General features: G+C 43.6%; 2 protein-coding genes across 2 annotated transcripts; both read right to left on the reverse strand.

Moving 5' to 3' along the window:
- Nucleotides 1-2,441: 2,441 nt before the first annotated feature.
- Nucleotides 2,442-4,649, reverse strand: HOO65_050584 (uncharacterized protein; the record flags this gene model as incomplete). Its single annotated transcript, XM_071003236.1, has 2 exons — nucleotides 2,442-3,105; nucleotides 4,420-4,649. 2 exons carry the CDS (start codon nucleotides 4,647-4,649, stop codon nucleotides 2,442-2,444), a joined length of 894 nt encoding a protein of 297 aa, XP_070858643.1.
- Nucleotides 4,650-7,961: 3,312 nt separating this feature from the next.
- Nucleotides 7,962-9,452, reverse strand: HOO65_050585 (Retrovirus-related Pol polyprotein from transposon TNT 1-94; the record flags this gene model as incomplete). The annotated part of the gene is made up of 2 exons (XM_071003355.1): nucleotides 7,962-8,193; nucleotides 8,764-9,452. The coding sequence occupies 2 exons, from the start codon at nucleotides 9,450-9,452 to the stop codon at nucleotides 7,962-7,964; spliced, it is 921 nt and encodes a 306-aa protein (XP_070858644.1).
- Between the last annotated feature and the right edge of the window lie 12,201 nt (nucleotides 9,453-21,653).

A 21,653-nucleotide genomic window follows, 5' to 3' on the forward strand; every position in this document is an offset into this window, starting at 1 on the left:
TCTTGTTCCAGTCTTTGTGGGAAGTAATATGGGTTACCTTGTGCCCATGAAGTTCTGGCGAAAGAAGACAGCATGGAAGCCATTACGAAGGCCGAAATGGGTTCGTATTGGTGGCTAGACGGCGAAATCATTGAGGACGACGAGATCTTCGTGATTCGGGAGCTAGAAGTTACTCAGCGTAGGCATGAGCACCCTTGAAAGACTGCAACCTTCAGTGAAGATGAAATAAGTGTCTGTTCATTGTCGCAGTCTGTCTACAAACGCGAGACAATCATCCCATCACCATCCCCTGTTAAGCAGCTGATTTCGGACCAAAGCTCTGGAGGCAGAGGAAGGGAAGGAGGCTACATACAACACTCAGCGCAAGACACCCAGAGTAGACTTTTTATGAATTGAGGAGGAAAGAGATGTCGTAAAGTGTGGCTATTACGACTATTTGATTGGCTGGATTTTTTTTAATTGGTTATGTAATTGGTTCAATCAATTACTTGGTGTATAGGGCATTGAACTTTTAGGTGTGAATAGGAATTCTTCAAAACATATTCAAATGTGTAGAATAGATCTTGATGTTTGGATCAGTTGATTTATTAAAGGGATTACTTTTACACTAACGTCAATGATAAGCGAATGTAACAGTAGATATTAGGAGGACGTACTGAATGTTCTGTGAACAAGAGGAAGAAGGAAATAAGTGATTATTGAGGTTGTTGTATGTATATCTAAGTTTAGTCCGAGGGACGGATCTCGGCCGGTTTATATATCCATCACAACCCCTTGATGTTTGATGCTAACCCTAACGTTTGGGCGAAGTGGATCAGGGGGTCAGTTTCAGATATCATCTGATCGGATGCCATACTTTGCGATCGTGTTCACCACAAGCGGGAACCAATCACGGATAATGGTTGGATCTCTGCACTTAGCTCTCTGATAGTCGTATTTCTGGAAAAAAACGCGTCTTGAGGTCTGGGTGTCGCTTGACAAACTTTGAAGCCCAGCGCTTGTCGACAGATGGCGCATCGCGGTTGGCAAGCAATTGATCAGCCATTTCTTTAACACCATGAAGCCGGGGGGGGGGGGGGGGGGGGAATCCTTGCGAATCTAGGTGGAGAATAAAGTTCTTGAGGATCTGTTCCTCTTGATAAGATAGTCGACGCGATTTATTGAAGATATCGCTTTGAGATTGGATGCCTTGCTGGCGGCGACGTAGTCGACGCTCACCAATTTTATAGGTCCTTGCAGCTCGTCGGATACTTAGATTTGGGTTATTTTGAAGGGCCTGAAGGGTCTGAAGGGTTTCACCTTCAATAGTAGTAGCTGGCATCTCAGGTTGTTGAAAATCAATTGATCAAATGAAAATTTAGGTGTAGGGGGGAAAAGTGCGGCGCTCGGGGGACGTGTACGTTAGAAGTAATACCTTTCATAAATCAACTGATTTAACGTACACGATAAGCATGCGCACCAAAAAAATCAACACTCAAGACAGAAAGTGGCATAAAAACACAACAAAGCATCTAAACAACTGAAACTAAGTGCTACGTTCTTCTGCAGACATTGTAGAAACTATCTGACATGTTCTTGCATTATGACCAGTTCTGCCACATGTCCTACAGTGCCTTTCACTCACTAGCCCCGACCTTCCTCGACCACCACTTCTCGATAATTCCCCCTCTATCTGTGTGTTAATGTCCTTTTGATCAATTGCTTGCCTACCATCATCTACAGTCATTGTTCATGTATTCTGTAGCCGCCTTCCTTTTGCTCTGCGCCGCTTGCTAAGGGTCTCGTTTGACTGTCGAAGCGTCTGGTTCTCAGACTTCAATAATGTCATTTGATGCATTATTGCCGTTGTTCCCTTGGAAAATGACTTGAGCACCTCAAGAATAGATGCTGGAGAGCTACTTTGATGCTGCCTGATTCGTCTTTCAAGGTATTTAGATTGAGAAGTGGCCTTAAGTACTATCTTTGGTGTCTTGGGAACCCATGGGTCGGGAAGGCTGGCCTCCTCGTTGACCGGTGTTGGGGTCTGTAGCCGCACATCAAGCTTAAAAATGACACTTTCAGGATCTAAAGGAACATGTCCAGCTCCTCTAAATCCCCCCTTGATATTTCTTTCTGTCATAGTGGCTTGGTGGGCAGCATAAAATGCTGCAAAGAAGTCAGTCTTGGAAACGTGGGTTATCGAACACCTGATCAGATGCTCAATTTCTTGACCATATGCCTTCTTGAGAGGTCCAAAGCATCCAATGTCAAGAGGCTGAAGTATATGAGATGAATGAGATGGCAGACAAAGTGTGATAATTTTGTTTTCCTTGCAGTGTTTCTCAAAGTCAACTGAGTGGTGGCTTTCATGACCGTCGAAGATCAGAAGGCGATAGCGACCATCAGATCGTGCCTTTGTATGCCGATCAAAGCGCTTAAGCCACTCAAGGCCTGTCTCATTATCAGTCCAGCGATTGTGGGTGGGTTGTCGCGATAGCCAAATCCCCCAGAAGGTTGCTTTCTTGGTACCAGCTGGCAAGGTGATATCGGCCCGCAACTACAATAAACGGCGCGATCGCCCAGCCTTCGGCATTGATCGCCTGAATGGCAGTAACCCATTCCCAGTTTCCAGGCTGCACTGATTTTGCCTTTCCACGTCTTTCTGCACCTGTGACAACCATTCCACTCGCAATGAGGCCTATCATAAACCCAGTCTCATCAAAGTTGTAAATATCCACAAGGGTAATGCCATACTTGGCGACTGTGTCCTCCACGAGCCTGAACCAACCGCCAATGATAGTAGGATCTTCGCATTTGGCTCTTTGATAGTCGTATCTACGATTAAATGGCGTCTTGAGGTCTGGTTGTCGCTTGACGAAGTTGGAAGCCCAGCGCTTACCAATAGGTGACGCGTCGCGGCCGGCGAGCAGTTTATTAGCCATTTCTTCAACACCACGAAGTCGCGGAGGAAATCCTCGCGAATCCAGGTCGATAATGAACTGTACAATAGTCTCCTCTTCTAGATCAGACAGTTTTCGTGATTTGGGGATCCAGTCATGCCGAGATTGAATACCATGGGTGCTGGCGACGAAACTTATAATAGCACACTTCGTATGTCTTTGCAGCCTGTCAGAGACTTAATTTTCAGTCATTTTGAAGGGCGTCAAGAGCAAGAATTATATTACCCTCATTATTTGGTTGGGGCATATTTAATGGTTGAGAATTGATTGATCAAATGGACGAAAGTAAAGTTGTTTGTTTTTTGGTGTGCATACTTGTTTGGTGCGCATGCTTATCCTGTACGTTAAACATCAAGATCTATTCTACAGATCGAGACCATATTGCACTGTGGCGTGATCCTATTCCTGATAATCATTAGCTTGACCGGACTAATAGGCTCCGTATCCGTGTGGACCATCACCTGCAGCAATGGACTGCTGAAATATTCTGAATATCGATAGGTGACGCTCTCTTCTACTACAATGCTTCGAAGTCTGATGAAACCGCTATGTATCCTAATCTCTCTTCTTGGGCTTTTATGTTCGGTGACTCGGGCTATCTCATAGCGCAAGAGCACCCGCGGCTAGGGCTATTAGCGAGACCACGCTGTAGAGCATCCTAGTTACCCGGGAGCTTTTTCCAAGGAGCGGTCAATGCTCGTCTTAGATAAGACCTTTTATTGGCCCTGGCCAGTGCCTTGCCAAAGTGCAAGAGATTTGACCTAAACGTCCTTTTAATAACTACGTAACAAGAACAATGGACTAGCATCATGCATTGAAGTGTAAGAAGTGTTGCGAACGCTAGGCCTAATAGACTAGCCCTCTACACAAGAGGACATTGTGTTTTTGTAGTAGTATTTAGAGCCCAAGGATTTAACTCTGGGATCTCTAGTTTGAGCTTAAACAACCAAGTTAAGATTAGTTGAATGACTGAGATGGCACCAGCATGTGGACTCGGTAAACATTCTCCGACTGCCGTTGTTTACAATCGAAATATTAGCATTTAAGGTTAGAGATTGCGTAACATATAAACTGAAGACGTACGGGATGCCTACCAAGCATGAGATAAATACTATATCTTGATCTCTATTGCAAGTAATTGTGACTATGCAACTTGACGAGATCGGCGTGCTAAGTTGGAAATCGATCACCGGTCCTTTCAAGTTCAGTTTAGGATCTTGCTACAACTTGCTGGACTGTAGCTTGCTAAAGGCAAAGGTTGAACACGAGCAATTCAAAATTACACCAAATCATTCCAATAGTTCAACATCGAGAGATTCTTAGACAGTTATAGATGAATATATTTTAGTAGCATAGCTTAGCTAAAGTATTTGACGGAAAGATAGCTTAGGAGATTGGGACTGCTAGTCACTGACAATCTTACACTGGTTCCAGCTATCTCTATGCAGAGTAGTTCTACCAAAGGCTGGCAAACTCCTACTCTGCGCAGTATTCGTCGTCAGCCGGGAAGGGGCCCTCTTCGTCGTCAACACAAATGCAAACCCAGCCCACGTCATCAAAATTGACAAACCCACAGCCGACGATCACACGTTTAGAAACACTGGCATCGCCATCGAGGTTTTTGTTCTCGCCGACATTTTGAAGGCTGCCAGGAGCTGCCAGAGCACTGGCAGCAAAAGCGAGAAGCAGGGTAACAGCCCAGCGTTGCATGATTGCTGAGCAAAGATGTTGTGACAAAATTAAGGATTGAAGCAGAAGAGAGTGGTAAAAGGAGGCTGTAAGCGAAGTCGAGGTATGAGGAGTATAAAACTGATGTCCTGGAGAAAGAAGAATAGAAGATACATGTTGTGAGGCGAGACACTCTTATATACCTGTCCAAACGCTTCTCGAGTAGGTCTAAACACATTCAATTACACTACTATTTCTACTTCGCTGTAGCTACATCGGCATCAAGAATACGTAAGAGGGTCACCAAATCAAGAATGCCGTACATCTAAAAACGATATATAGCAGCTATGCTCACCTCGGCGTCAAGGCACACGATAACAGAGTTGCCATAGCTTCCATAATATCTCTATAAGTCAAGTCTCTGAAATCGTTCCGGAAAAGTGGAAATTCAACTATACCGAACGCCTTTCATAGCTCAGGTTTTAGTCCGGCCACGGAAGACAATTAGTAGCCGCGTTTTCCGCAGAAGCCCCTGCATCTAACCCTTCTGTTTTCTCGCCTTGTCCGACAATAAGTCTTTTCCTTTTTTTTTCATTATGTCATATAATTATTTTGTTACTCTCAAGCCATCTTCTTCCATAAATACCGCCAACCCATTCTTACATAGCACAGCCCACAGGCGGGCAAACACAGTTGCAAGCCTAATGCTGGCCGATGAGTTGTGTTTGGTGGTCTGGAAGAAGACTGATCATCTAGACCTTCCACACCGCTCAGTCGAAAGGGGGGGACGAAGAGCCTCATGAATGCGGATTTGAGATAAGTGTGACTCAAGGTTTTTCAATAGATAGAGCAAGTTTCACGGAACTGGCAGGAGTTTCGCGTTGAGTGCGCCGTCTATTCTACTCTACTCGCCAGTGTATTTCGATCAATATTGTAGTTTCTAGTAGCTCGTCAGACCCTGTATCTTGGGCTTGATAGGCTGAAGGGCTAAAAGTAGCCCAGGCCCTGTAACTGTAATTTCATCTGTTAAAAAAGAAAAGCACCTGTATCGAAGGATACGCTTAGCACAATTGTACACTGGTTTAATAGTCGCGTTATTCTTCTCACTCCTAATTATGCCTATATATGAGTGGGCAAATTGCTAAGACAGCATCCTAAGCTAATGGTTAGTATACCTGCAGCAGAAGCCTGTAAGCTTCTTTGATTCCCCTTAATAGCAGTTAATTTTGCAGTATTCATGGGCTATATTAACAATAATGTCAATTTTCCTAAGACATAACCGTGTGATTCTAGAGGCCCTTCTATACTTGAGTCTGAACTGGAGCAGATTTCGTGCAGGCTGAAACTCACCCATACATTATGTCCTTGAATAACGTTTGTCGTGGTTGAGGCAGCGCCTGTATGTCGCTTGATTCTAGAGCAAGATGATTCAATGCGACGGGCCTTTCCGTGTCGTAGTTCCCTTATCTTATTCGCGGACACTTTTCTCAATGCCTGCCCTAACTTCGAGAGAGCAAGCGCCTTGGCAGCATTCCAAGGATCAAATGGACCATATCTTCTAGTAGGGTTATGGTGGTCTTTGAGAAAGAGGGGCTAGGCTAGCATCCGGCTTGCTTGGATGCAAGTGGTTTGTTGGAGTTGCATCTCGAATTCCACATCTAGAAAAGATCGCATGCAAGTCATAGCGGATGGGGGAGAGGAGACTTGTTGGACTTGTGAATGCTACATATTACTAATGGTTGATTATATCTCGATTCCCTTGTTCTTCTTACTCAATCAGTAGAGCTCCAAGCATAGGGATAGTCAGCCTCCCCCTTGACAGAATTGCCACATCCAGTAATCATGGATCATAACACGAGACTAAGACACACACACGTCTTCTATCTATAGCCAGTAATGCCACAATGTGCTCAGTGACAGTCGCCTTGACTCGCATTGAGTGCTGCTGTTGTAAAGGGCATTATCAGGGCGCGTCGCATGGTGGGATAGATTAACAAAAGGACCGTGGTAAAGGAGGAGATGAAGCATCGCAAATACAAGTGAAGGGCAATAGTTACCGTGTGAGTGAATCCTTTCGAACCTGATTTCAACATACTAAGAGGATAGTGATTAGTATTAGTTGTTAGGCAGATGTACTATCTTGCATCCAGATCTATGCCCTGTCGATTTGGTATTATCCACATCCTTCCATCTTCCCGATACATAACTTTTGATGGGGGTGAGAGGCTATATAGTCACGTAATCACAGGCTCCTACTATATACTGGCAGATCTATATTATTGCACACCTGGAGCAACTCTTATGCTCTGCCTGGAATCGGCTAATAAAACTCCTGCCAAGAAAGCCGCTTGCTGGCATCACATTATTATTGTTAGCTATCTGTTGAATGGATAGCTCAAAGATTACTAATTCAAATCCACAGTATTGACCCAGTTCGTATTTTCCCTTTAGTGCTACATCTACACCATATCACACTGGACTACTGACTGGATATTCCTCGAGGTTACCATGTGGTAGAACGGCGAACAAAAATCGCATGAAATTCTTAGCTGGGCGATGATGGTTGCACAGTAGATATCAGCGGCACCATGGGTTCTGTTGCAGTGCTTTATGTAGTCTTAGACGAAGAGAGCATCGTGTTGGTGTTACGCCTGCGTCTATGATACGGCAGTTGTAACCCTGCAGCTATTGACCACAGTAAACATAACGCTATAATCACTCACGGTAGATGCCTATGTATAGCAATCATAAATGTATATCGATCATTCTGATAGATTTCCGAGGCGGACTCTTCGTAAGTCGATCTCAGAGTGTGGTCAGTGTCAGACTTGTCATCCGACCCTGGACCCACAACCCACAGTCGTTTCAACAGGATCGCCGCGTATTTCGTATCGCAAAATTTACTCCTACTCCTTAGATATGAAACCTGACTAATTAAGTAGCACAAACCTAGCCATGGGAAAATGTAGACACTGTTGAATAGACCTGACACTGTACAGCCGTTGTTCGTATTACAAATACCTGTATAACAGAGTTGGACCATATGTAGAATAGATCCACTAGTTCTTTCAAGTTCAGTTTAGGATCTTGCTACAACTTGCTGGACTATAGCTTGCTAAAGACAACGGTTGAACACGAGAAACTCAAAATTACACCAAATCATCCTAATAGTTCAACATCGAGCAATTCTTGGACGGTCATACATGAATTTATTTTAGTAGAATAACTTGACTCAAATATTTAATGGAAACATGGCTTAGGAGATTGGTACTGCTATTCATCGCCAATCTTATCCTCGTCCTGCCTATCTCTATCCTGAGGGTAGTTCTACTAAAGGCTGACAAACTCCTACTTCTAGCACCACTCTATAGGAACCTCGAAGGCTACATTATCCTCGTCAACGCAAATATAAACATCACCTGCGGAGGAGCAGATTATGTCACGTCTAGCAACACCGACATCACCGTCAAGTCTTTTGTTCTCGCCAACATTTTGAACGTTGCTAGGAGGAGCTGCTAGAGCACTGGCAGCAAAGGCGACAAGTAGGGTAACAGTCCAGCGTTGCATGATGGCCGAGTTACAGTTTCTGGTCAATAATTTGTAGAGGGGACTCTGCAATGGCCAAGATATTGTAACACAATTAAGGATTGAAGAAGAAGAGAGTAGTATGAAGGCTCAAGAACAGGCTGTCAGCGAGGTCGAGGTATGAGAAGTATAAAACTGATGTTCTGAAAGAGGAAAAGAAGATACATGTTGCGATGCGAGGCACTCTTATATACTTGTCCAGACGCTTCTCAAGTAGGTCTAAACACATTCACTTATGCTACTTTCTCTACACCGCTAGAGCTACATCGGCATCACGAATGCCGTGCATCCAAAAACGATAGGTAGTAGCTATGTTCACCTCGGCATCGAGGCACAAGATTACAGACTTACCATAGCTCCCATATTGTCTCTATAAGTCAGGTTTCTGAAATGTTCCCGAGAAAGTAGAAATTCAACTATACCGAACCGCCTCCATAGCTTGGCTCTTACCCCGGCCAACGGAGGAAGACGGCTAACCTTGTCCGCTGTAGAAGCCCTTTTATCTACCCTTTCTGCTTTCTCGTCTGGCCTCAGAACAAATCTTTTATTTTTCACCATGTTACATAATTACTTCGTTATTCTCAAGCCATCTTCTTCTCCACCCTGATCTTCTCCTCGGCCTTCAGCCATCTCTACCTCGCTATTTGCCTGATCGCTGTCCGCAGATTCCTTTTTTTCCAACACCTCTCGACCAAGACTCCATGGTCCTTTGGATACATCATAATCCTCAGCCTGGGGCAATCCTTTCTCTTCTTTCTGATTGTTGGCTTGCACATTCTCATAGAAATGCACTGATTCAGTAACGCCGACTTTCCGAGCATAAACGTCCAACAAGATGTATCGGCCATCAACATTTTCATCATGTCGTAGTAGCAGGGATTCACTCCCCCTAGGTCCATGTCTAGATGCTGCCGTGTGCCTAGTAGCCCGAAATTCCCATCTTCTGATGTGATCCGTCCGTGGCTCGACCCCGAAGGAGTACAAATGTGGAACTCCTTGCGTACCCAATGTCCTGTTGGAGATGTATACCGTCGCCCTCGCGGCTTCACCCCAAAACCTTTCACCCAAGTCGGTTTCCGACAACATCGTCCTTACGCCATCGTTGACTGTTCGGATCGTCCTCTCTGCAGTACCATTTTGACTTGACGAATTTGTAAGCGTGTAAGTCGGCTCAGTCCCCTTAGCCCTTGTCCAGTTCTCCAAGATTTGCTTCAATTCTGGGGCCTTGCCGCCTCTTGTCCTCTTGATGGTTTCACCCATTTGGAGTTCAATGCCTTTTCTCCATTCGTCCTGAGCTCCTTGAACCTCGCTCCTCTTCTCCAGCGTCAACAACCACTTATATCTGGAGAAATTGTCGACAGTTATGGCATACCAGCGATGACCGTTCCTCTCGACCTCATGCGGGCCGGATACATCTATTGACCCGCTGTCAATGTCACGGGTTGGGAAGTGGTGGTCGGAGGAGGTCGGAGCTGGTGAGGGAAAGGCAATGCGGAATATGTGATAAGGCTGTTCTTATCTCAAGAAAATTTCACATTGCCTCTGAGATATCTAGAGAAGAGAATAGCAATTTGTTTTAATCGATAAGATACTTTATTGCTTTTTTATAAGAGAATCTATAATGCAGCCAGTAAAGAATTAGGCGCTTGCTTGTCATTGATGTTAGTGCTCATGAGGGTTCATGAGGATTCACATTAGGGTGTCAACCCTATCATGGGTCTTGAGCCACAAGAGGTATGAAGAAGTGGGGCATGAATAAGACACCACTTAACATGTGTAGTGTGTCATGCATCACAAGCTTCACCGCATTTATAGGGCATGTACCTGCAAGTTAAAACCAATCAGAGTGTGTAAAATTTGCTCCCTACATAAAATAGCTTATCTTGAAGCAATTAAGGGTTAATTTTTACAGATGATTCAGACCTCAATAGTAGCATCTGCACCACTCATGTACATTACTGCCACAACACAATAGGATTTTGACCTGCTTACAGTAGGGCACTGGTAGTCTTTTCCAACTGATTCCTTGTCTTGTATTGTCTTGAATCCTTTTTACCTCTGTTTCTTCAGGGGTCTATATTTTTATATTTTTACTTGGCTAGATTTGTACTACATGACTATCCAAGGGAGGGGAGTGTACCTATTGGAATAAAACTGCACTGGTATCTGGCCCCCACTAGGTGTATACTATGGGGCCCAATAGAGCCATAGGCACCTATGGGTTACATCACAAGGGACCTGTGGGGTTCATATAAGCTTCTGCATTCAGTATAGTCCACAGATCATAATAATGAAGTATAGTAGGCATCTAAGCTATGACAATGGCTCTATTATTGAATAGCAATAGATTACATTGTAGATTGGCTAAAATACAGGAGTTCATCTATTACTATATCTTTATTGAGAGACTGTTTTGCTAATATTGAGAACTGGCAGCTGGTACCTTGAGTAGGAGTGGTCTTCTGCTAGCAGTTCTGCAAAGCATTAGGAGGCTTGCATGGTCTATTGCAGGTATATGTAACTGTCAATCAGTCGGATTTCCCCCTAGTAGATCTCCCAGGACAAAGAAATAACCATCATCCAGTGCATGGTAATTGATTGAGTGTGTCACGGGTTGGATACAAGATCTTCATTGTAGCCGGTTCGGAGGTTGAAAGAACATGCATTAAGGAGGAAAGGGAATAACTAGCTAGACTGTACTGGTGGGAGAGGGGCTCTTTATAGGTGAACTCTGTGTGGTGTGGTCTCGCACGGACCAAGGGCATCGCCCTAAAACATACAGGCGCAGCCCTTACAGAGTGTAAAAATGATTCTTGAGATTCATGGGTGCTTTCAGGTGGAAGATAAGTGTCAGGGAATGAGGATATGACTTCATATGAGACTTGATCCATTCTTGGGTTACCTACTTCTCAATGGTTAAAAAGTGATGTTGCTCTAATTTCACACGCGCTATTGGCGATTAGTGATGCTGAATACAAAAGCTTACATAACTCCCACCGGTATATGTGCAATTTTATAGTGACAGGTACCCATGGCCCTATTGTGCCCCCATCTACGGAGTAGGGGTTGCTTTTGCAATACGAATTACGCGGAGATCCCGTTTAAGCGATGTTCTATTCGTCTAAGACTCAGTAAGTTACTTTGATAGAACCCACAGTGCCGCTGATATCTACTGTACAGCTGTCATCACCAAGCTAAGAATTACATGCCATTTTTGTTCACCTTTCTATCACATGACAGCTTCAAGGGACATTATGACAGTCATCAAGTGTGATATACATGGCGCATATCTTGTGCTGAAAGAAAATACAAACTATGTCAATACAGTAGTGGATTTGTGTTAGTAATTGTTGAGCTATCCATTCAACAGATTGCTGACAATAATAATGCAATATCAGCATGTGACTTACTACGTGATAATCTTTTTAGATGATTCCAGGCAGAGTGTAAGGATTGCTCTGCATGTGCCATGATATGGATGTGCCAGTATAGTAGGAATCTGTGATTACATGGCTACCCCCAATATAGCCTTTCGCCCCCATCAAAAGCTCTGTATCGCAAAGATAGAAGGAGATAGATATTACCAAATCGAGGAGATATGGGTCTAGATGCAAGATAGTACATCTGCCTACCAACTAATCATCGGATTCTTAGTATGTTGAAATCAGGGTCGAAAGGATTCACTTACATGGCAAGTATTGGCCTTCACTTATATTTGCAATACTTCATCTCCTCCTTCACCATGGCCCTGTTGTTATTCAATGCCACTATGCCATGCATCCTAATGGTGCCCTTGACATAGGCTAGCCCATTGGCACTAGCCCTTTTTCTCCAAGATCATGATAACCCTACCGGAAGATATTATCTATTAGATCCTTGGAATGCCACCGAAGCGTTTACACTCTCAAAGTTAAGGCCAGGCATTGAGGAAAGTGCCCCCAAATGAACTGAGAGAACTACAACACGGAAAGGGCCGTCGCATTGAATTATCTTGTTCTAGAGTTAAGCCACATAGAGGCGCTAACTAAACTACAATCAATATTATTCAAGGACGTGATGTATAGCTCGATTTCTAACTGCATGAAAGGTGCTTGAGTCCATAGTCAAGTATAGAAGGGCCTCTAGAATCACACGCCTATATCTTCGGAAATTGCCACTGTTGTTTATATAGGTGATGAATACCACAAAAGCCACTGCTATTAAAGAGAATCAAAGAAGTTTATAGCCCTGCCAACGTGGTTTCTACTGATGGCATGCTAGACATTAGCTTGGAATGCTGTCTTGGGAATTTACCCACTCATATATTGGAATAATTAGGAGTGAAAAGAATAATGCGACTTATAAGCCAGTGTATAATCGTCCTAAGCTCACCTTTCGAGATGGAATGGATGGATGTACTTCTGAGTAGATGAAGCTCTGGCTACAGGGCCAAGGCTACTGTTAGTCCCTTAGCCTATCAATACTAGGAACACAGTACCCGACAGGCTTCTAAGCTCAGAATATTCATTATAAAGACACTACAGAGTAGAATGAATGGACTGCACACTCAAGTCAAAACTGTTGTTAGTTCTGTGAACCTTGCTGTCTCGATGAAAAAGCTTTAGTCACACTCGTAGTAAATCTGCATGCATGAGGCCCCTCGCCCCCCCTTTCGACTGAGCAGTGTGGAAGGTATAGATGATCAGTCTCCTTCCAGAACACCAAACACAGCCAATCGTCAAGCATTGGGCCTGCAACTGTGTTTGCCCGCCTATGGGCCGTGCTTTATGAGGATGAGTTGCCGATATTTATGGAAGAAGATGGCTTCGGAGTAGCAAAATAATAATAAAACATGATGAAAATAGATTCATTCTCGGACCAGACGAGAAAGCAAGAATGGGAGACACAAGGTCTTCCACAGAAGAGACAGTTAGTTTCTGTTCTCTGTCAGTCCCATTGAATGCTGAGCTATGAAAGGAGTTTGTTATAATTGAATTTCTACTTTCCCAAAAACTTGTTGGAAATCCGGCTTAAAGAGATAACATATGAGCTATAGCAGCTCTATTATCTTATGCCTAGATGCTGAGGTGAACATAGCTGCTATATATCGTTTTCAGATGTGTGTCATCCTTGATTTGGTGACCCTCTTTCAGACTCTCGATGCCAGTGTAGCTTTAGTCATGTGGAACTAGCGAGATGATTGAATGTTCTTCGAGTTGCTTGAGGAACGTTCGGACAAGTATATAAGGGGCTCTCCCTTCGCAATCTATCGGTTCTTCTCTTCTTTCTCTACAACATCAGTTTTATACTTCCAATACCTCCACTTAACTCGCAGCCTCTTCTTGAGCCTTCTTACCTCTCTCTTCCTCTTCAATCCTTAATTTGTTTACAACATCTTTGCCATTGCAAAGTCCCCTCTACAAATCGTTAACCAGAAACTATAATTCGACAATCATGCAACGCTGGACTGTTACTCTACTTCTCGCCTTTGCTGCCAGTGCCCTAGCAACTCGTCCTAGCAGCGTTCAAAGTGCCACCAATGCTAAACGGTCTGATACTGATCCCAGTACTGTTGGACGTGGGGAAATAGACTGCTTTTTTATCGATGGAGTTTGTATGTGCGTTGACGAGGATGATGTCACCTTTGAAGCTCCTGAGGACTGGTGCCGGCAGTAGGAGTTTGTCAGCCTTTGGTAGAACTACTCTCAGCATAGAGATAGTCAGGATCAGGATAAGATTGGCAATGAACAGCAGTCCAAACCTCTTAATCTATCCTTCCGACAAATACTTGAGTTAAGCTATGCCCCTAAAAATATATTCACATATGGATGTCCAAGAATTGCTAGATGTTGAAATATTGTAATGATTTGGTGAATTTTGAATAGTATGTATCCTCTGCTTAGTAGAAATGCTGTAGTTATTCGATTCATATCCATTATACTAACTCTAGCCTTCAATGCTGATATTTCGAGTGTAAACAACAGCAACCGGAGAATGTTAGTTCCTTCTCTTTACCGAGTCCACGCGGTGGTGGGATCTCGGTCATGCCAGTAATCTTGACTTTGATTGTTTAAGCTCAACTTAGAGATCCCATAGTTACGTCCTTGGGATGGAACGTTCGGCCGATATTGTTCCTTGGTATGCCCAGTTTCCCAGGTCGGCGTGTTTCAACCTCGAATCAATGTTGGTGATCATTACAAAGGAGACAGGGAAAAGAAAGAAAAATACCGCCCAAACGAAGGCATACTATACTATCCATGTAGAAATTGAAGCTCACAATGTTCTAAATACTACCACGCAACACCACCCTTTCGTCAGGCAAAAAGAATCGCCCACCAAAACTCAAGACTTTCATTAGCACACATCTCGACGACAATCAAGATTATTTAAACGTAGTTTTTTCTATCACGTATTAATTCCTAATTCTATTCTCAAACTTCCAAGTTGGGCATCCCACAATCGGATTCGTGTTTGAGTTATGGGCCTCCTAAGACAACAAGGCGACTAACTGGAATTCAAATGCAACTAGGTAGCTAGATTCATTGATAATCACCCAGATCTTAAGACCAAGATTCATAGACATCAGGAAGCAAACAAGTTCGAATCATTTGCATCTAAAATAGTTCATTGGTACATGAACGAGGCACCATGATCGGTTTTGGCAAGTCTCTAATTTTGCTTTCACTATAGCTTCGAAATTTGACCGACTGGACTATCTTTGTTAGGGCTGGATAGCCGAGTAGTTGGAAGCGTGAACCTGAAGTGAAAGGGTTTCTCAAGGGACCACAAACTCAAAATTGAACCCCATTCATCAAAGCTACTGCTGTTTACAGTGTCGGCTTAGCTCTTGACATAACATTCAAAGATAAATGAATTCAGAAGCATCGGCTTTTGATAAATTCAGGAAGATAGCTGACTGGCATTACATAACTTCACCCAATGGGTGGGCTGATGACTACATCAGAGTTGAATGGCTTTAAAGAATCTTTTTGCCTCAAACCAAGCCTAATGACGAGTCTGATGCTAGATTAATCATTCTGTACTGCAATAGAGTGTGTAATGTCCGCAAAGCTGCATATCGCCGAGAACTAGAAAAGCATACTTCCCTGACTGATTCTGCTCCAAGTGGATAAGGTCGATTTCATTAGAGCTTATGCTAAGGCTTGTGAAGTGGCAACAACTATGTGAAATGCACTCTATGACGGGAGAGTCTCTGGGAATTGGCCAATTTCTCAACCAAAAGCTTATGGCATCCGGAAATTCCAGCGGATAGGCCCAATGACGGTCTGAAATGGAGGGTACTACAAAATCATGATGTCCTCTTGTGTAGAGGGCTAGTCTATTAGGCCTAGCGTTTGCAAAATTTCTTACAACATGTATGTAAGAAGCCAGTGCATAGCGCCTGTTCCTTAGTTAGTACAAGGACGTTTAGGTCATATCTCTTAGACTTTGGAAAGGCGCTGGTCGGGGCCATTAGAAGGTTGTAGCCAAGATGGAACATTGGCCGCTCCTTGGAAAAAGCTCTCGGGAAACTAGGGTGTTCTAACGGTTATAGCGAGCCCTAGCCGAGTGTTTTTTGAAGTGGCGCTTACGCTATAAAATAGCTCGAGTCACTGAACAGAAAAGCCCGAAAAGAGAGAATTACAGTACCTCGTAGTTTCGTTAGGTTTTGAAGCATCGTAGTAGAAAAGAGCGTCACCTATCGATATTCTGAATATATATGCTACTAACTTAATAAGTAGGACATGCTTTCATGAGTTAAATCTTTTGGAAACAAAGAAAGGCCTGTCTGTAACTTCAGATTGCAGACAACAGGATAGAAAGAGGATTTTTGACTGCTGCCACCACAGTAAACAAGCGCTATAATCACTCACGTTGATGCATATAAATACGTGAGTCTCGTATGAATAGCTATCCTAAAAATGTATGTCGATTCTCTGATTCTAAAAGCTTGATGAAGAGGGAAGCAAACTCTGTGACAGACTTCCGAAGCTGGCGCTTCGTAGGTCTATCTCAGAGCGGGGTCAGGGTCCGATTGTCATGTGACCCTGAACCCTAAACCCTACAGTGGCGCGGTATATATGTTAAGTGGCGTTCCATACGTGCCCCACTTATCCGAACCTATTGTTACGCGGAGACCTCGTTTCGGCGATGTTCTATGCGTATAAGACTGAGCAAGTGGCTCCGATTCAAGCAATGGTGCCGGCGATATCTACTGTGCAACCATCATCAACAAGCTAAGGATTACATGCGATTGTTGATCGCCTTTCTACTACATCATAACCTCAATGGACGCCCCCGTCAGTCGTCTAGTGTGACATACATTGTGTAAATGTAGTGCTAAAGGGAAAAGACGAACTCGATCGATATGGCCGAGTAGAATTAGAAATTCATGAGCCATCTATTCAACAGATAGCTAGTCTTTACGCGATTTCACTACATGTCTTGCGTGTCGAGAGTTTCATGGGTCGATTCTAGGCAGGGTCTCAGAGTTGCTCCGCGTATACCATAATATGGGTGTGGTGGTATAGAGTCCGAATCTGTGATTTCGTGGCTACCCCCAGTTCGGCCTCTCGCCCATATCAAAAGCTCTTGATTGCAAAGACGAGGGGATAGATCACACCAAATCCACAGGGCAAATATACTGATGCAAGATAGTAGATCTGCCTAACAGCCAACCACCGGCTTGTTTGTTTGTGGAAATCAGGTTCAAAAAGATGCAATTCCAGCTGCAAGGCCTAGGCTACTCTTAGTCCTTCAGTCTATCAAGACCAAAAACACAGTTCCGACAAGCTACTAGGGTCTACAATATTTATTACAAATACAACGAGGAGTAGAATGAATGGACGGCGCACTCAAAGCGAAGCTCTTGCTAGTTCTGTGAAGCTTGGTCTCTCCATTGAAAAACCTTTAGTCACACTTGTGTCAAATCCGTATTCATGAGGCCCCTCGCCGCCCCTTTCGAACGAGCGGTGTGGAAGGGATAGATGATCAGTCCCCTTCCAGATTACTAAACACAACCCATCGGTCAGCATTGGGCCTGCAACTGCGTTTGCTCGCCTATGGGCCGTGCTATGCCAGAATGAGTTGTAGATGTCGATGGAGAAGATGGTTTTGGAGTAACAGAATAATCATATGACAAGACAAGATGAAAAAAAACAGTTTACTCTAGAGCCAGACGAGAAAACGGGAAGCGTAAATTCCAGTGCTTCTGTGGAAGACAAGGTTAGTCTTCGTCCTCCGTCGGCCAGATTCAAAGCTGAGGTACAGAAGGAGTTCGTTGTAATTGAATTTCTACTTTCCTGGAAACTTGCTGGAGATCCAACTTGAAGAGATAATATGCGAGCCATGACAACTCTATTATCCTGTGCCTCGATGCTGAGGTGAACATAGCTGCTGTGAATTGTTGTTAGGTATACGAAATTCATGGTACCCATGTAGCAACAGTGGAATGATTGAATGTGTCTAGGCTTACTTGAGAAACACCGGGACAAGTATATAAGAGTCCATTGCCTCGCAACATATATCTTCTTCTCTTCTTTCTCTACAACATCAGTTCCATACTTCCAATACCTCCACTTAGCTCGCAGCCTCTTCTTGAGCCTTCTTACCTCTCTCTTCCTCTTCAATCCTTAATTTGTTTACAACATCTTTGCCATTGCAAAGTCCCCTCTACAAATCGTTAACCAGAAACTATAATTCGACAATCATGCAACGCTGGACTGTTACTCTACTTCTCGCCTTTGCTGCCAGTGCTCTAGCAGCTCGTCCTAGCAGCGTTCAAAGTGCCACCAATGCTAAACGGACTGATACTGATCCCAGTACCGTTGGACGTGGGGAAATAAATTGCTTTTTTATTGACGAAGTTTGTATGTGCGTTGACGAGGATGATGTAACCTTTGAGGTTCCTGATTTGTGGTGCCTGGAGTAGAAGTTTGTCAGCCTTTTGTAGAACTACCCTCAGCATAGAGGTAGCCACGATTAGGATAAGATTGGCAATGAATAGCAGTCCTAACCTCCTGAGCTATCGTTCCAACAAATACTTGAGTTAAGCTATGCTACTAGAAATATATTCATATATGAGCGTCCAACAACTGCTCGATGTTGAAATAGTGTAATGATTTGGTGAATTTTGAATTAATGCTGTGCGACCTTTGCCTTTAGCAAGCTACAGTGTAGCGAGTTGTAGCAAGATCCTAAGCTGAACTTGAACGAGCCATTGATCGATTTCCAACTTAGCATGTTGATCTCCCCAAGTTACATGGTCACAATTACAGCAATAGAGGTCAAGATATAGTATGTATCCTATGCTTGGTAGGTATCCTATACTTACTCAGTTCATCTGATTACAAAACCACCATGTCCACTTGAGTGGATTGGGCCTAGCACTTGCAACATTTCTTACACTTTCGTGTACGAAGCCAGTGCATTGTGCCTGTTACTTGGTTAGCACAGCGACCTCTTGGACTTTATGGACTTTAGAAAAGCGCTGATCAGGTCCAATAAAGGGTCTTATCCAAGACGAATATCAGCCGCTCCTTGGAAAAAGCTCTCGGGAAACTCCGGTACCCTCTAGCGAGGTCCTGCTAATTTCCCTAGCCATGGGTTCTATAAAGCGGTGCTTACGCTATAGGATAGTCCGAGTCACCGAACAGTAAAGCCCAAGAAGAGAGAATTAGAATACATTGTAGTTGTATCAAGTTTTGAAGCATCGGATCATGTTTAGTATATTGTGTCCCACAATCTCCTCGTATTTGTCGTTTTCCTCTCCATTTTCATCATCATCATCATGATAGTTCACTCAGATCACAAGCATGCACCGCACTTCTTGAACTCTCGAGAAAGAAATTGCAATAAAGAACAAAACAAATTACTTAAGCAGACAAATTATTCTCTATACTCTTCCCAATATGTCCGGAATACTACATGACGTGTCCTTGTATTATGACCAGGCATGCCACAGACACCACAATGCTGAGTTCTTGGTCTAAGGAAGGCCTTCCCCGACCACCACTTCTCGATGATTCAGCCCCCATGTGTGCATCCACATCTATTTGATCAATTGCTTGATTTCCTTCCTCGACTCTCATTGTCCCTCTTTTCTGCAGTCGGGCTTTTTTTGACCACCGGCGCCGACTTAGCATCTCATTCGCCAGTTCAAGGTCTTTGACTCCAGCCTTCAATAAGTCTACCTCATTCATAACTATCTTTGTTCTCTTACAGGAAGAGCCTATGCCCTCTAGAATTGACGCTGGGGAGCTACTTATGTGCCTTTCAACTTGTCTCTCGAGGTATTCAGACTAAAATTGAGCTTTAAGCGCCGTCTTTAGGGTCTTTTTAACCCAAAGGTTTGGCAGCTCTACCTCGTGATCATCAAAAGTTAGGAGACGATAAAGACCGTTTGATCACTTGGATATGTAGTGATCGAAGTGCTTAAGCCACTCGAGGCTAGTTTCACCATCAGTCAACCAAGTTTGGGTCAAGTACCAGGTGGTGAGGTGATATTGGCCTGCACTGATTGGTGGGATCGCTCAGGCATCTGCATTAATCTCTTGAATGACTGTAATCTTTTCCCTATTTCTAGGCTGCACTAACTTTGGCCTCCCACACATATCTATGCCTGTGACGACTATCCTGTTCTGAATCAAGCCCATCATAAAACTAGTCTCATCGATATTGTAGAAGTCATCTAACCATATGCCATACTTTGCAACTGTCTTCTCCTCAAGCTTAACCCAGCAATAGATAACGACTAGATCTTCACACTTAGCCATCCAGTGGTCATGTTTGTGAAAAACACATATCTTGAGGCCTGGTTGTCGACTGATAAAGTTTGAAGCCTAATGCTTGCCAACTGGTGATGCATTGTGGTCTGTAAGTAATCGATCAGCCATTGCTTTGCCATGCACCACCACCCTTTCGTCAAGCAAAAAAACAATTCCACCACCAAAACTCAGCTATTTCATTCACACAGAATCTGGCCAAAATAAAAGTCGTTTGTAAATTCTAACCTCATTTGAGTTTGCCATTGATATCTCTATTGAACCTTTGGTCTTTTGGCTCGTGTCGCAGACCTAGTGGTTCGCTGAATTGGTATGCTTTCCTCTGTTGTAGAATTGCTTGTATTGATTCTTCCCTCTCTCCTTCGTCCACCCCTGAGTACTTCGACTATGAGATATTTATACTTGGGTTTATGATTACGCTTCCTTTCCTCCATGTCTGGTTAGTCATGTTCTGACAGACACCGATGAATTCGCTACTTGATAGAAGAAACTCACTTGAAATAATCTCTATTCTCGTCGAGATATGTGTGCATGAAAATGTTGAGTTTTGTTGGGCGATTTCTTTTTTGCCTGACGAAAGGGTGGTGGTGCATGGTAACTTCATGGAGAGAGCAAGGTTCACAGAGGTAACAACAGCTTCACCTTGAGTGTATAGTCCATTCATTCTACTCTGCAGTGCATTTACCATCAATATTCTGTGCTTAGTAGCGTGTCAGATACTGTGTTTCTGGTATTGGTAGGCTAAAGGACTAACAGTAGCCTAGGCCCTGTAGCTAGAATTTCATCTACGCAGGAAGACATTCCTCCACCTTGGGGTGAGTATACACTGGCTTATAAGTCGCATTATTCTGTTCACTCCCAATTATTCCAATGTATGAGTGGGCAAATTCCCAAGACAGCATCTCAGGCTAATGGCTAGTAGACCCTCAACAGACACCACACTACCAGGGGCATCAGCTTCTTTAATTCTCATTAATAGCAGTGGTGTTTGAGGTATTCATCAGCTATGTGAACAATAATGGGAATTTCCCAAGATATAGACATGCGATTCTAGAGGCACTTCTATACTTGACTCTGTGCTCAAGCAGCTTTCATTAACGCAGAAACCTACCTCTACATGACATCCTTGAATTTCATTGATTGTGATGTAGTCGGCGACTATATGTGGCTTGAGTCTAGAACAAGATAATTTAATCCCACAGCCCTTGCCATGTTGTAGTTCTCTCATTTTATTTGGGGGCACTTTTCTCAATGCCTGAGCTTAACTTCAAAAGTGTAAGGGCTTGGGTAGCATTACAAGGATCTAATAGATAATATCTTCCAGTAGGGTTATCGTGATCTTCGAGAAAGAGGGCTTGTGCCAACAGGCTAGCCTAGCATCCAGATTGCTTGGATGCAAGTGGTTTCTTGGAGCTGCATCTCAAATGTCACATCGAGTGCTGCTGTTGTAAAGGGCACCTTTAGGATGCATGGCATAGTGGCATAGATTAACAAAAGGGCTGTGGTGAAGGAGGAGATGAAGTATTGTGCCATGTATGTTACACTGGATGACTGACAGAATGTCCTTTGAGGCTACCATGTGGTAGACAAGAGAACAAAAGTTTCTTGTAATTCTCAGCTTGGTGATGACAGCTGTACAGTAGATATCAGCGGCACTGTGGGTTCTATCAAAGTAACTTACTGAGTCTTAGACGAATAG

The sequence above is a fragment of the Ceratocystis lukuohia genome, assembly GCF_044167205.1.
Source record: "Ceratocystis lukuohia strain C4212 chromosome Unknown Supercontig5_pilon, whole genome shotgun sequence".
NCBI classification, from domain to species: Eukaryota; Fungi; Ascomycota; class Sordariomycetes; order Microascales; family Ceratocystidaceae; genus Ceratocystis; species Ceratocystis lukuohia.